Genomic DNA, 12,934 nt, shown 5'->3' on the forward strand with positions numbered 1-12,934 from the left:
ATGTCAGCTGAGGCAGTGCTTACATCACTCACTCACACACTCATTTGAGTGGTTCACATCAGAAAACACAATACAAAGAACAACACAAGTTAAGAAAATCAGAGGAGGACACTGGTGTCTTTCTCTTGATGTCCCTTTGATAGTCTGGCAGTGTGTGTGTGTGTGTGTGTGTGTGTGTGTGTGTGTGTGTGTGTGTGTGTGTGTGTGTGTGTGTGTGTGTGTGTGTGTGTGTGTGTGTGTGTCCGTCCTAACCACAACATCCATCACAAGAGGTAAGGAATGCTCCACTTCCACTTCAGAGCCTTCAGACAAGCCAGCCACCACAACTCAGCACAATCCTGGAAAATCCTTCACACACACACACATCATACGATTCTTACTACAATGGCAAGAATATCATTGCTACAGAACAGCTGATGTGACAACAACAGGAATGGCTTGGTAGTGACATCTGAATAACCAGAACTACAGTGTTTTGATACAAGCCAAGCAGAGTTCTTGAAATAATCAATGAGTAAAGCCTGTGTTTTATGATTGAGTGGGTGCTGCTCTCCCTCACACACCCACACACCACTCCTAGATGCCACAAACAAGTGCTGCTCATAAGAACATCATCTCGGAGTCCCAAAGCATACAATACTTACATTAAGGTGAACATTGTTACTCCAGATGACTACAACATCTGACAAGGATGCCTGACTACCCTACACTCTGCCAATGCTCCTACACACCAAACTTGCTTCAAAGTGTTCTTGTCTACCTCACAATACAGAACGGTGCAATGCAGCTCATCATTTAGCGTCAGTTGCTTCCTGACTCCCATCTCTGTGTAGAGCCATGCCTTTACAATAACAAAGTAATGCTCCGTACACACAGCAAACCACCAGGTGGTATTCACAAGTTTCAAAGTACAGAATTCATTATGCTGTGAATGCTTTTTCAGCTGAATCAAGTTTTAAGTAAACTGTATAAATGCCAGCAACAGGATGGGGTGGCGGCCGGGTGGCCGACCCTCACCTCCACCCTGCCACTCATCCCTGAAGTGCACATTTTACTCCTGCAGTGACATGTGTGTTCCATGATAACACTTCAACACTAAAAACACAATTCCAGATTTATCTTGAAGCACTCACAGTGCTTCACGAATCAAACACACATTTCACTACAAGGATCAAATAAATATTGATATACATACATGAGTATATAATTACATGGGAGTATACTGTAAACTACATTATTTTACCAACCCTTGGGGTTCCTGAATTAGTAAATCTCTTGTGAATGTTGTCAATATCACAAAGCATTAAGTTCCTGCACCGAGAATCTGACAGCCCTCCTACAGGTGACACCAAGGACAGGCTTGCTTGTGTGACTTCCTGCTGCTGCCGCTGCACTTGGAGCAGCACACCATGACTGAGGCAGCCGCAACACACACACACACCACCGATACACCCAACACTTCACCCCTGACAGGCAGACAGACACTTCATACCCACACACTGGAAGGTGGTGACGGCCACTCACTGCTTCGTGGCAGGCGAACAACAAACACAACGCTCACAGGTGTGGTTGAGTAACAGCCTCACCACCTCATCACACTGCTACATCACCATCACCATCAATTCACATTCTACATCTGATGTTGACATCATAACCAAATAAATTTAGTGACCTTAGAAGTCAAAATATTAAAATTCTTACATACAGAAATTCTAATAAATTTTTTTCATAATCTGTCTCATCATTAGTCATAATAATAACTTCTACAAATACCAATAACTCTATACAATCAGTTTTGAACTCATTCAAATAAATTTCCAAGAACTTAGTAACATATAAATTGACAACAGCCTGTGGCAGTGGTGTTCACTCACTCACACTCACACTCACACTCACACACACACACACTTCAAAGCTTCAACACAAGCTGTGCTACACGAATCTTCACACACCAACACACCAACGTAACGACACTCGGGGAGCTACAAATGAGAATTCCACCCTCTACATACAAGTTTTGAGAGCATAACAGCCATCTGATGCACTGCCATAGGCTCTGTGAATGCTGGGAATGCTATCGTCATTATTGGCATCTCATTTGGTAGCTTAATACTCACACATTACCCACCACACAAAGATACTCAGAATAGCATTGCTCTCGTCTCACGGCAGTAATAAAGGAGATGCAGCATTTTATACATCACTGACTAAATGCCGGAGATGAGTGCTGTGTTTTTCCTCTTACTTGTACATCTCATTCACAGATGGTCAAACCTTCAAGTTATGCTATGTTAATCTTATATCTGTTCCCTCTCTCTCTCTCTCTCTCTGTTGGTCTCTTGTTCTTTCTCTTACACACATTTTCCAGAGGTGCGTACATATTTGTCATTCGTATACATGCAACAGACACATTCAGGAAGTTAAAAGAAGTACAGAGGTCTGGGTGTGCAGTTTTCCCAAGCAGCGATGTCGTGGTCTGGCAAATTTCATGTGTACAAGTCAATGAAAACTAGCAAGGACCAATGAACTGCTTTACATCAAGAGCTCCAGATGTCAATAAATGGATTAAAGAACCAGTCTAAATGAAGAGCTCCACAGAGAACAAGAACTGGCGATGACAGGTGCAAGCAGATATCCTGAAACCAATATTTTTGCCCCTGATACAATTCACAATTCATACAATGTGACACCACTACTCAAGGCAACTGTACATTATCTGGAGAGAATTAGGTTAGGTAGGGTTGGGTTGCATAAACAGCAAATGCAAACACAAAACAACAGGACTCCATCACCTAACTTTAACATACTCCTTCCTTCATCACACTGCTACTCTTTAATAAGCTCTAGACAACCTCCAGGACCTTGTGACACTTAGGAACACACACCAATCCCCCAGTCTGCCCCAGGAGGTGTGGTGGGGCGCCGGGGACACAAGAGGGGAGCAGGGCATGGCGAGGCAAGTGTGTCCGACGGATGAGGTCATGAGGAAGAAAGGAACAGAGCTATGATTGGAACGACGGTCAACTGAGTGATTTTTTTAATGGCTCGAACAGTCATGTCCGGTGATGACTCAGAGGATCAGATTAGAGGCTGCACTGGTGTTCTCTACTGGTCTTCCTTTCTTTCCTCCATCCACCTCTCTTCCTTTGCTTCCTTGCCATTTCCTCTATCTGGAGAGAATGCAAACCAATAAAAGTGGAGTAATTTCTGTTTCTCTCCCTCACTGTTCACTTACTGTTGTTACAAAAGGGTGACTCACTTATGATCATAGAATTGAAAATTGCAACACATGCCACACTCCTTCTGCCTCCCCTTCCAGCCACACCCCGTCACTCTAATGATGCAACAGGAGTCTACCTATTGTCCAATTGAAAATAGATACTTATGTTTAAAACTTTGCTAATATATATATGCCTATATTCTCAACAAACACTTCTGAAATACATGATAATAAGGCTTAAAACTCCCTGGAAGCTAAAGGTGAACACACCTCTTTGTGACGCAACGGCAGCACATGATGGGAGAACAGTCCGTTGGTTACTGAGTCAGTGGCTCAGCGAGGGATGACGTAGGTGTGGTCAAGGTTCAGTGCAAGGTTGGTCAGTTCTGTGCTGGGCGCAGCACACACATGTACACACACAAGGCAGCCACACCAGTGCATGGCAGTGCTCTCCTCACCACCATTACTACTTGTGCTGCCTCCTTCCTCCCCCTCCCAACAATCCTAACCACTGTAATTGGACTGGAAAATGTAAGTGGTACTACAGAACTGCATTCAGGCTCCATCTGCCATGTCTATGAGCTGCAAAGTTCCCGCTGCTGCAGTACCATCCCACGCCGGGATGTGGCAGCATGCAGGACGCTCCCCAAGGATACTTTTGATTATTGACTCGTGTTGGTCACCTGGCGTGCTGGTGTCTGTTTTTATCACAAAATATTGATTCATTATGGATGGGTGAGTGGCAACAAAGCTTGTACAGGTTGAGGCTTCAAGATTACTTTCAAAGAAGACTATTTTCCAATACAAAGTTGGTCATTCATGTTTGTTTTTTTTGTTTTTTTCAGAAGAGAACTTACAGGCTTGATTATTTTGTCACTGGGGTCAGTCTAGGATGTGCCACAGCCCCAATATGGGGTGTGGTGCCCCACCCCTAGGGCCAGAGCGCGGCGTTGGCGCCACGGGACACTCCGGCACCGCACGTAATACCTAACACACTGCTAAAGTGTATGGATGGCTTGGAACACCTGTAATTCTGTTTTCATCACCTCAAGACACTCGCCCCACCAGTGAGGGTCACTCTTGTTTCAAGGAGTAGGAGCACAGTTTGGTCTGCAGCTCACTCAGCAGGTGTGGTGGCAGGATCTCCTTCAGGGAACTCACATTGTCCAAGTTGTCAAAGTTGGACACGTAATCAAGCAGCTGCGTTAGCACATCAATCTCCACATTGGAGAGGTCCTCAGAGAACAGGTCGTACATTGGAGACTGGGAACTCTCCGGGGACGAGTTGGACGAGTCTGAGTAGGGGGAGGGGGCAGCCACGGGGGAGGGGAGGGGCATGTCTGTTGTAGGCAGCACTGTGGGTTGCTTGTGTGGGATACTGGGCGACGGGGTGGCCGAGGGTGGCGTATAGGGCGCCACAGGGATCATGTGGCTGCCTGATAGTGGCAGCATCATTTCTGGGGATGTGGGGTGCATTGGGGAGGGCATGATGGGGTCATGGGGAGGTGAGGTGGGCAGGAGGTCACAGGAATCTGTGGACTCCATCGGGGAGGCGGGATAGATGGAGGCATGTGAGGGTGAGTTGGTGAAGTGATGTGATGGTGGCAGTGAGGGACTGCGAGGTAGGTGATGGTGATGCTGCTGCTGTTGATGCTGATGCTGCTGCTGCTGCTGCTGCTGTTGCTGTTGTTGTTGCTGTTGCTGTTTGTTGTTGTTGTTGTTGCTGTTGTTGTTGCTGTTGTTGCTGCTGGTGTTGGTGATGATGGTGGTGATGGTGGTGGGGCTGGGGGTCTACCTGCATCTGGGGAGGGAAGTGTAAGGGGGGAGGTGGACTAGGATGCATGGCTGGGGACACGGTGTTGCTGGAGAGCGGGGAGATATCCTGAGTGTCCAGATCCTCCTCCAGATGCTCCTGCTTCACCTCCACCACACGGCGTTTGGAGGAGGTGCGGTGGTGGTGCTTGGAGTGGTGCCCCCGGCTTGGCTTGTGGCTGCTGCTGGCCTGGGAGGAGGTGCTGGCCCCAGTGCCAGAGCCCACCTTCTTCACAATCTGGATGATGAAGGGCAGCAGGGACGGGGCGCGCATGTGGATGGAGGAGCCGTGCATCTGGTCCATGATCTTCTGCACGATCTTCTGGTAGGTGTGATCCTTCACGCCCCCTGTGGCCTCCAGACGTGCCCGCTTGTGTGCCGCCTCTGTCTGCAGGGCACTGTCACTCTGCATGTCACATTCCTGCTTCACCTGCACCATGCCACTCACACCCACACACCCCGGCCCCAGTCCCCCTTCGGACATGGGTGTCGCCCCCTCCACGTCCTCGTCCTCCTCACCCTCGTTGGTCTCCATGGGGGACTCCACATCAGTGCTGGTAGTGGCAGTGGCGGAGGAAGAGCCGGGCCGGACGACGATACCAGACATAGCGGTGATGTTGGAGGTCATGCTCTGCTTGATGCGCATCTGACAGGTGCGCTCCGCCAGCTCCCTGATGTCTGCCAGGGACACGATCACCTTGGGGAACATGAGAGTGGAGTGCTCCTTGTATTTCCACCCGACATACTTGCGTAACACTCGTGTGTAGCGGTCCTGCAGTGCCTGGATGTTGTCCTTCGCTTGCAGCCCCATCAGCTCAGGGGAATACAGGGCCACCAGGATTAGGATCATGGCCATCTTTTCATCTGGACACACCTCCTTGAACTTCTTAAAGAAGTTTTCCACCCGGGACATGAGCTCAGCAGGCACCAGGCTCTGTGCACTGGTGAGAGACACAGTGGGCACGTAGCCGCAGCGGTTCAGGTTGTTGCCCCAGCGGCCTGAGCTGGTGTCGTACACCACAGACCCCATGATGATGCAGGCCGAGGGGATGGCAGACTTGAGCAGCAGTGCCTGGTCACTGCTCGGCAGGTCTGCAAACTCCCGGAACAGTGAGAAGAAGTATCCTATCCTCTTACAGAAGGTCATCCAAGGGGACATGACTGCTTTTGGGCCTTCACAAGGGTTCTCCTCCTGGTAGGGCACATCCTGGTAAGCTTTCTTGTACAGGGACAAGATTATCTCAATCTCTGTGCTCTCTTCTTCTGTCAGTGCATACTTCTCCTCCGAGCTGATCAGGGTCATCTTTTTCTTCTCCTCCTCCTTGTGTTTCTTTTCCTGCCGCTGTTGCATCATCTTGCGCCGCTCATCCTCCGTCATCACCCACCCCTTCTCCATGCCGATGGATAAGCATTTCTGGAACCTGCAACATAACGCTGCATTAACACACGGCACAAGTCACAGCACATCCATGGCACCAACATACAACTGGGGCACATCATAAAAACAAGCTACACAAACAGCCTTACCACCACCACCATCACCCACCTACAGTACTGGCAAGACTTCCTGGAGGAGACGGCAATGACACATTTCTTTTCGTAGGGGCAAGTGAACCCTCTGTGGGCATTGTTTTGAACTGAGCGCCGGAAGAAGGCCTTACAGGAGTCACAGGAGAGTCCACCAAAGTGCATGGACTTGGCAATGTCCCCACACACACCACATGCCTTGGCCCTCCCTGGACTGAGGAAAGAGAGAATGGCAATGAGTGTTGGATGCAGGGATGTGAAAGGCAGGGTGTGTGAGGAGAGGCAGGGTTGAATATGTGGAGAATATGGAATAGGATTAGGTTGGGAGGAAGATGAGTGGGGGGAGGGGACAGGAAAGCAAATGGCACATGGAGGAGGATGAACAAGAGAAAGAGAGGGAAAGGACAAGAGAGGAGTAAGAGAAATAAAGAGATAATAGAAAAAAAGTAATATTAAATGGTACCAGTAGTAGTAGTAGTAGTAGTAGTAGTAGTTAAAATGTTAGTCTGTTTATCCTTCTGAGCGTGAAGTATACTATTTATGGAGACACACACACACACACACACACACACCTTCCCTGCTGTCCGATACATTCTTATCTGCCTTACTACTATTACTACTACTGCTACTTACTATTCCTATCTCTAAACGGTATATTCCTCCTTAGATAACAGGTCGCTCGCTCTCTCTCTCTCTCTCTCTCTCTCTCTCTCTCTCTCTCTCTCTCTCTCTCTCTCTGAGTTCACAATCTTTCTTGGGTGTATTATTTCCTTTATTTTTATTTTTCCCTGTCCTTGATTTTAAACCTAAAGAGTAAGTGTAGAATGGAAGTAGTAGTAGTAGTAGTAGTAGTAGTAGTAGTAGTAGTAGTAGTAGTAGTAGTAGTAGTAATAATAATAATAATAATAATAATAATAATAATAATAATAATAATAATAATAATAATAATCTACGTGGATCACACACACACACACACACACACACACAGCAGGAAGACAAGTTAGTTACAAATTCTCTTCTCTTCTGGCAAACGTGGTAATGTTGAGATTCTCACGGTCATTCACCCTTGCAAGCCCAGCCAGCAGCCGACCTCCAGTACAGCGCTTGGAGGAGGAGGAGGAGGAGGAGGAGGAGGAGGAGGAGGAGGAGGAGGAGGAGGAGGAGGAGGAGGAGGAGGAGGAGGAGGAGGAGGAGGAGGAGGAGGAGGAGGAGGAGGAGGAGGAGGAGGAGGAGGAGGAGGAGGAGGAGGAGGAAGGGGGGGACGGGATGGGGGCCAGGACTTGTTCTTCCACGAGGAGCCTTGCGGACAATTCACTTCCACGAGGCCAGGATTCTCAATTTTTCCTCCACCATAAACACTCTCTCTCTCTCTCTCTCTCTCTCTCTCTCTCTCTCTCTCTCTCGTATATCAGCTATTTCCTCCCCCTTTGATATATCAATTATATATGTATTTTTTTTTTTTTTTTTTTTATTCTGAAGAGGTAAGTTTGTCCCTGGCTGAGAATCGCTGCCGAGTCTAGCAGGTGGCCAGACACTGTAATGGAGCAACGAAGTAAAGTTGTTTCATGACTGGCTCTATTCTATTCCCTCCAGTCACAACCACCCCTACCCCTGCCTGTCTCAACCACGGAACTAGTGCTCTCTCTCTCTCTCTCTCTCTCTCTCTCTCTCTGCTACAATTTCTCAAGCACACTCGGTTTCCAACTCCTGTCTCCTTGCGCAACACGCCTCATGAATTTTTTTTTTTTCCCGCTCTATCTCCCTTCCTGATGCAGTGTTTATTTATTTAGTACATTCCGGAATTAGATAGTCGTTATTCAATGAGTGTGTCTCCCTGCACGGCGCTGCCTACTCCGTTATCTGGTGTGCACGTGTATTTCAAGACGAGTGAGTGGGTGAGGCAGTCTCCGGGTGGGTGGGTGCGCTGTACAGGTTCCAGGGTTCATCTCTTACTCAATAGATGGCGCGTTGGTCTCTTATAAGGGAGGATTGTGGGAGTATGCACAGTCCTGTACCTACTTCATTTTTAGCGATTTCCATAAAGTTTTAGTTTATCTACGTGTTAATTTTGTATAGTGAAGTTTTTTTTGTTGTTTGGGTAATGGCACTGTTCTTCGTTAGACTGTAATGAATGAGGATTGAGGGAGAATGCACTGTACTTTTATTTTTAGTGATTTTTCTTCCTAGTTTTAGTTTGTCTTAATTTTGTAATCACGTTTTGTTGTTGTTGTTGTTTTGGGCAGCGGAATTGTTCTGCGTTAGACTGTGATGAATGAGGACTGAGGGAGAATGCACTGTGATGTACTTTATCTTCAACGTTATTTTCCTCCTCTACGTCTTAATTTTATGTAGTTACGTTTTCTTCTTGCTTTAGGTTATGGAATTGTTCTTCACACTGAATGTTTGTGTTTTGTACGATCCAAAGAGGCATGGTGGCCCCAGTAGTGAAGTTATTTGTGGCGTTATCATTAGTGTTTTGTCACGTGAGTTGATAGGTCCACCTTTATCTTAACATCCCCTCCCCCCCTCGATTTCTGTATCACTAGTTTCTCTCTTTTTCCTTATCTCTCCCTCTCTTCCCTTCACTTCCTATGAAAGCCTGAATAAACAACACACTGGTTTCTCCTCTCTTTTCCTTATCTCTCCGTCTCTTCCTATGACTTTTGAAACCCTAACACGCCACCGTCACCTCTGGACCACCACTACCACCATCACCACCGTCACTACCTTCTCCATCATTGCCTCCAGTCCTCCACCCTCGTCCTCCCGTCCCTCACCCTGACAGTTGGCAACCACCAATATAATGCCAAGGGGTCACTGCTGCGCGGCGTAACTGTAGACCGTCTGGTGTCCCGCAAAGAGAAGTATTGTCGCCACTTTTAACAAGAACGAGAGAGAGAGAGAGAGAGAGAGAGAGAGAGAGAGAGAGAGAGAGAGAGAGAGTAAATATATATGGGTTTATAATAAGACTAAGAGAAAGCTATCGAATAAAGAACAAAAAAGAAGACAGGCGAAAAAAATAAAGGTAAAAAAAACAGAAAGATCAGAAAAGAACGAAATAACAAAGGAGGAACAAGAGGAGGAAGACAAGAGTTAGAGCCATTCCCCCTGCCCCCCCTCACCCCTCACCGGAAAACACCTGTAAACGATTAATAGACAGGTAGGAAAGAGTGAGTGGCTGGCTGGCGTCCTGCTGGGTGTCTGGCCTTACCTTGTGGGGGAGGTTGGAGACTCGCTGGAGACAGGGGAGGGCGGGGAGCGCGGGGAGGGGAGACGGTGGGATGCAGAGGCGGTGGGGGAGGAGAGAGAGCCCCCCCGGCCAATACTCCCCCCAACCCCACCAAACGCATTCCCTCCCACCATCATCGCGGTCATATCTATAGCCTGTTGAAAGAGAGGGGGCCGTTAGTAGTAGTAGTAGTAGTAGTAGTAGTAGTAGTAGTAGTAGTAGTAGTAGTAGTAGTAGTAGTAGATTAATACAAAAAAATCCGTATATTGAACCTGAAAAGCAGATAAGGGAAGTTAAGAATAGTCGTAGTAGCAAACAAACATACTTAACATTAACCTTACTCATGTAACAAGAAAAGAAATCAAAATAAACAAATAAATAGGTAAGAAAAAGCAATTATAACACACACACACACACACACACACACACACACACACACACACACACACACACACACACACCTAAACACAACATAACAACAACAACAACAACAACAACAACAACAATACACAAGCAGGCACTCCACACAAATAGGCACCACTAACAGTAATAACCACTGGCTGACTGACAAGAAAGGTGAGTGACGCAGGTAAATTAATTAGCGATGGGTCAAGGCACTGCCCAGATGAGAAAAGACCAGGTGTGTGTGTGTGTGTGTGTGTGTGTGTGTGTGTGTAAAAGTGATAGTTTCTCTCACTTGTTCCTAGTTTCTTTTATTTGAGAGAGAGAGAGAGAGAGAGAGAGAGAGAGAGAGAGAGAGAGAGAGAGAGAGAGAGAGAGAGAGACTCAGCCGGATATATAAACTTAAAAGCAAGAGAATCGTAAGGCAAGAGCTGGGTGCGGGCTGCCTCCTACTCCTCCTCCCAAGGTCGTCAGACACTGGGACTGTCTGGATGAAGGCACACAGGAGGAGGAGGAAGACTATTGAAATTGCGTTTAGTTCTTCCACTCTACACCTTCAAAACAGTCCCTTCTCCTTGCAAGGCTTCCGACCGTGGTGGTGGTGGTGGCGGCGGCGGCGGCGGCGGCGGCGGCGGTGGTGGTAGTGGTGATGGTGGTGGTGATGGGGAGAGCAAAATGAAGAAAAATGAGAAGAATAAATAACTAACGTCTTCTCCCTCTTCTTCTTCTTCTTCTTCTTCTTCTTCCTCCTCCTCCTCCTTCTCCTCCTCCTCCTCCTCTTCCTCTTCCTCTTCCTCTTCCTCCTCCTCCTCCTCCTTCTTCTTTTTCTTCTTCCTCCTCCTCCTCCTCTTCTTCCTTCGTCAGTAGCAACAAGTCTAGCAATGTAACAGGTAAGTGGGTTTTAATCAAAGGTGTGTTTTATGTATGTACTGTACGTCTCTCTCTCTCTCTCTCGCTTTTTTTCACGTAGCCCCACCTTCTTCATTTCCTTTCTTTTCCTCTTCTTTCCTCCTCCTCCTCCTCCTTCTCTTTTACCTCGTATCTTGATCACTTGCCGCCTTGTTCACTTAACGCCACCCAACCCTTCGCAAACAGGAGGAGGAGGAGGAGGAGTGGCAATCATTTACACGTCACACCACCACCGCACTTCACCCAATAATAATCTCCTCCTCCTCCTCCTCCTCCTCCTCCTCAACCATCACCTCCCTTACTTCCTCCTCTTCTCCTTCCACCACCACCACCACTACCTCCCTCCTCTTCCATTACCCTCAATTTTCCTCCACTGCTTGTATGTACCATGGAGGCAGGAAAGCAACAGAGAAGAGGAGGAGGAGGAGGAGGAGGAGGAGGAGGAGGAGGAGTTTTCATGCTTCTCATCATCACCCTCATTTCTTCTTCATTCTTCCTATCTTTCTATGTCTCTCTCTCTCTCTCTCTCTCTCTCTCTCTCTCTGTCCTTCTCTTCTTCATCATCCGTCTGTCTTTCTGTTGTTCTTCCTCCTCCTCCTCCTCCTCCTCTCTTATCACAAACACCCTCGTAAATGCAAGTGATTTACTATTATTTGACCTTTCTTTGTCTTCCTCTTCCTCTTCCTGCTGCCCCTCGTCTTCTGCTTCGAGGTGATGGGACAAGTGTGTGTGTGTGTGTGTGTGTGTGTGTGTGTGTGTGTGTGTGTGTGTGTGTGTGTGTACAGAACCACAAGTAATACCAAGACATGCGCAGAAACGCTTTGCTCTCACCGCTACTATTTTCAAAGGCCACAGAGATGAAAAGCAGAGTTCTCAAAAGTGTTGTGTCTGTTACGTATGCAAAATCTCGTTAATCTGTCATTTAAATAGCAAAACACACTTAAGAAAACAGGATCGCTTGATACAAAGCTTTCAAAATGCTCTCAATTGTGTAGCTTCTGTTATGTAGGCAGAAATCGTTAATCTTTCATTCAAACAGTAAAAAAAAAAAAACGCTTGAAAAAAAAAAGTCTTTCTTCATACAGAGCTTTATTAGGATGCAGTGAAGGTGCGGCGCCGATGTATTTCTGAATAAGGTTGTTAAGATGACGTTGCAGGAGTTACGCAAAGCAAACGCAATTCTCTTTCTTCTTATTTACATTCTAGGAGCGTTGCTAACTGACGTGCAATGCTTACTGTCTCTGCGCACTGGTGGTGTCTTGCTTCACGTGTTCTGTTCTCTCACCACCACCACCACCACTATCACACCTCGCTACTTACTGTCACTACACCTCACCATGTTTATATAACTGCCTCACCACTTTCTGTTACTTACTTACCACTGTGTCACCATCTGCCGTCCTACTGGCACTTCAACATAAATTTCTATCACCATCAGTCCACCACACTATTTTTGTTACTACCACACCACTCTGTCACTCTACATCACTTTCTGTCACCACTTCACCATTACGTCACCATATTCCGTCTTACTGTCACCACTACATCAATTCTGTCTTTCTGTTACTATCACATCAAGTTTTGTTACCACTACACCACTCTCTCTCACCACTACATCACTTTGTCACCTCTGCATCACTTTCTGTCGCCACTTCACCATTCTGTCACCATATTCTGTCTTACTGTCACTACTACATCACTCTCTATCTTTCTGTCACCTCTTCATCACCTTCTGTCACTACTACACTACTGTCACCATATTGTCTTACTGTCACTACTACACCACTTTGTCTTTCTGTTACACTACCACATCAAGTTCTGTCACTACTACACCA

The 12,934-nt window shown here is 46.9% G+C and overlaps 1 protein-coding gene across 10 annotated transcripts in view; it reads right to left on the reverse strand.

The window, feature by feature from the left end:
- Positions 1 to 150: 150 nt before the first annotated feature.
- The window catches only part of LOC123501468 (retinoic acid receptor alpha-A-like), a 45,309-nt gene continuing 32,525 nt past the window's right edge, over positions 151 to 12,934 (reverse strand). For 8 of the 10 annotated variants that reach the window (XM_045250312.1, XM_045250309.1, XM_045250306.1 and 5 more), the window contains 3 exons: positions 9,771 to 9,943; positions 6,579 to 6,773; positions 151 to 6,453 (listed from right to left, as the gene is read on the reverse strand). In XM_045250312.1, coding sequence (XP_045106247.1) covers positions 4,743 to 6,453; positions 6,579 to 6,773; positions 9,771 to 9,934 — 2,070 coding nt within the window. In that variant the 5' untranslated portion in view covers positions 9,935 to 9,943 and the 3' untranslated portion in view covers positions 151 to 4,742. The remainder of the gene's footprint in view (positions 6,454 to 6,578; positions 6,774 to 9,770; positions 9,944 to 12,934) is intronic. The other 2 variants (XR_006673644.1, XM_045250315.1) reach the window with 2 other exon arrangements.

The sequence above is a fragment of the Portunus trituberculatus genome, chromosome 9, assembly GCF_017591435.1.
Source record: "Portunus trituberculatus isolate SZX2019 chromosome 9, ASM1759143v1, whole genome shotgun sequence".
NCBI lineage: Eukaryota > Metazoa > Arthropoda > Malacostraca > Decapoda > Portunidae > Portunus > Portunus trituberculatus.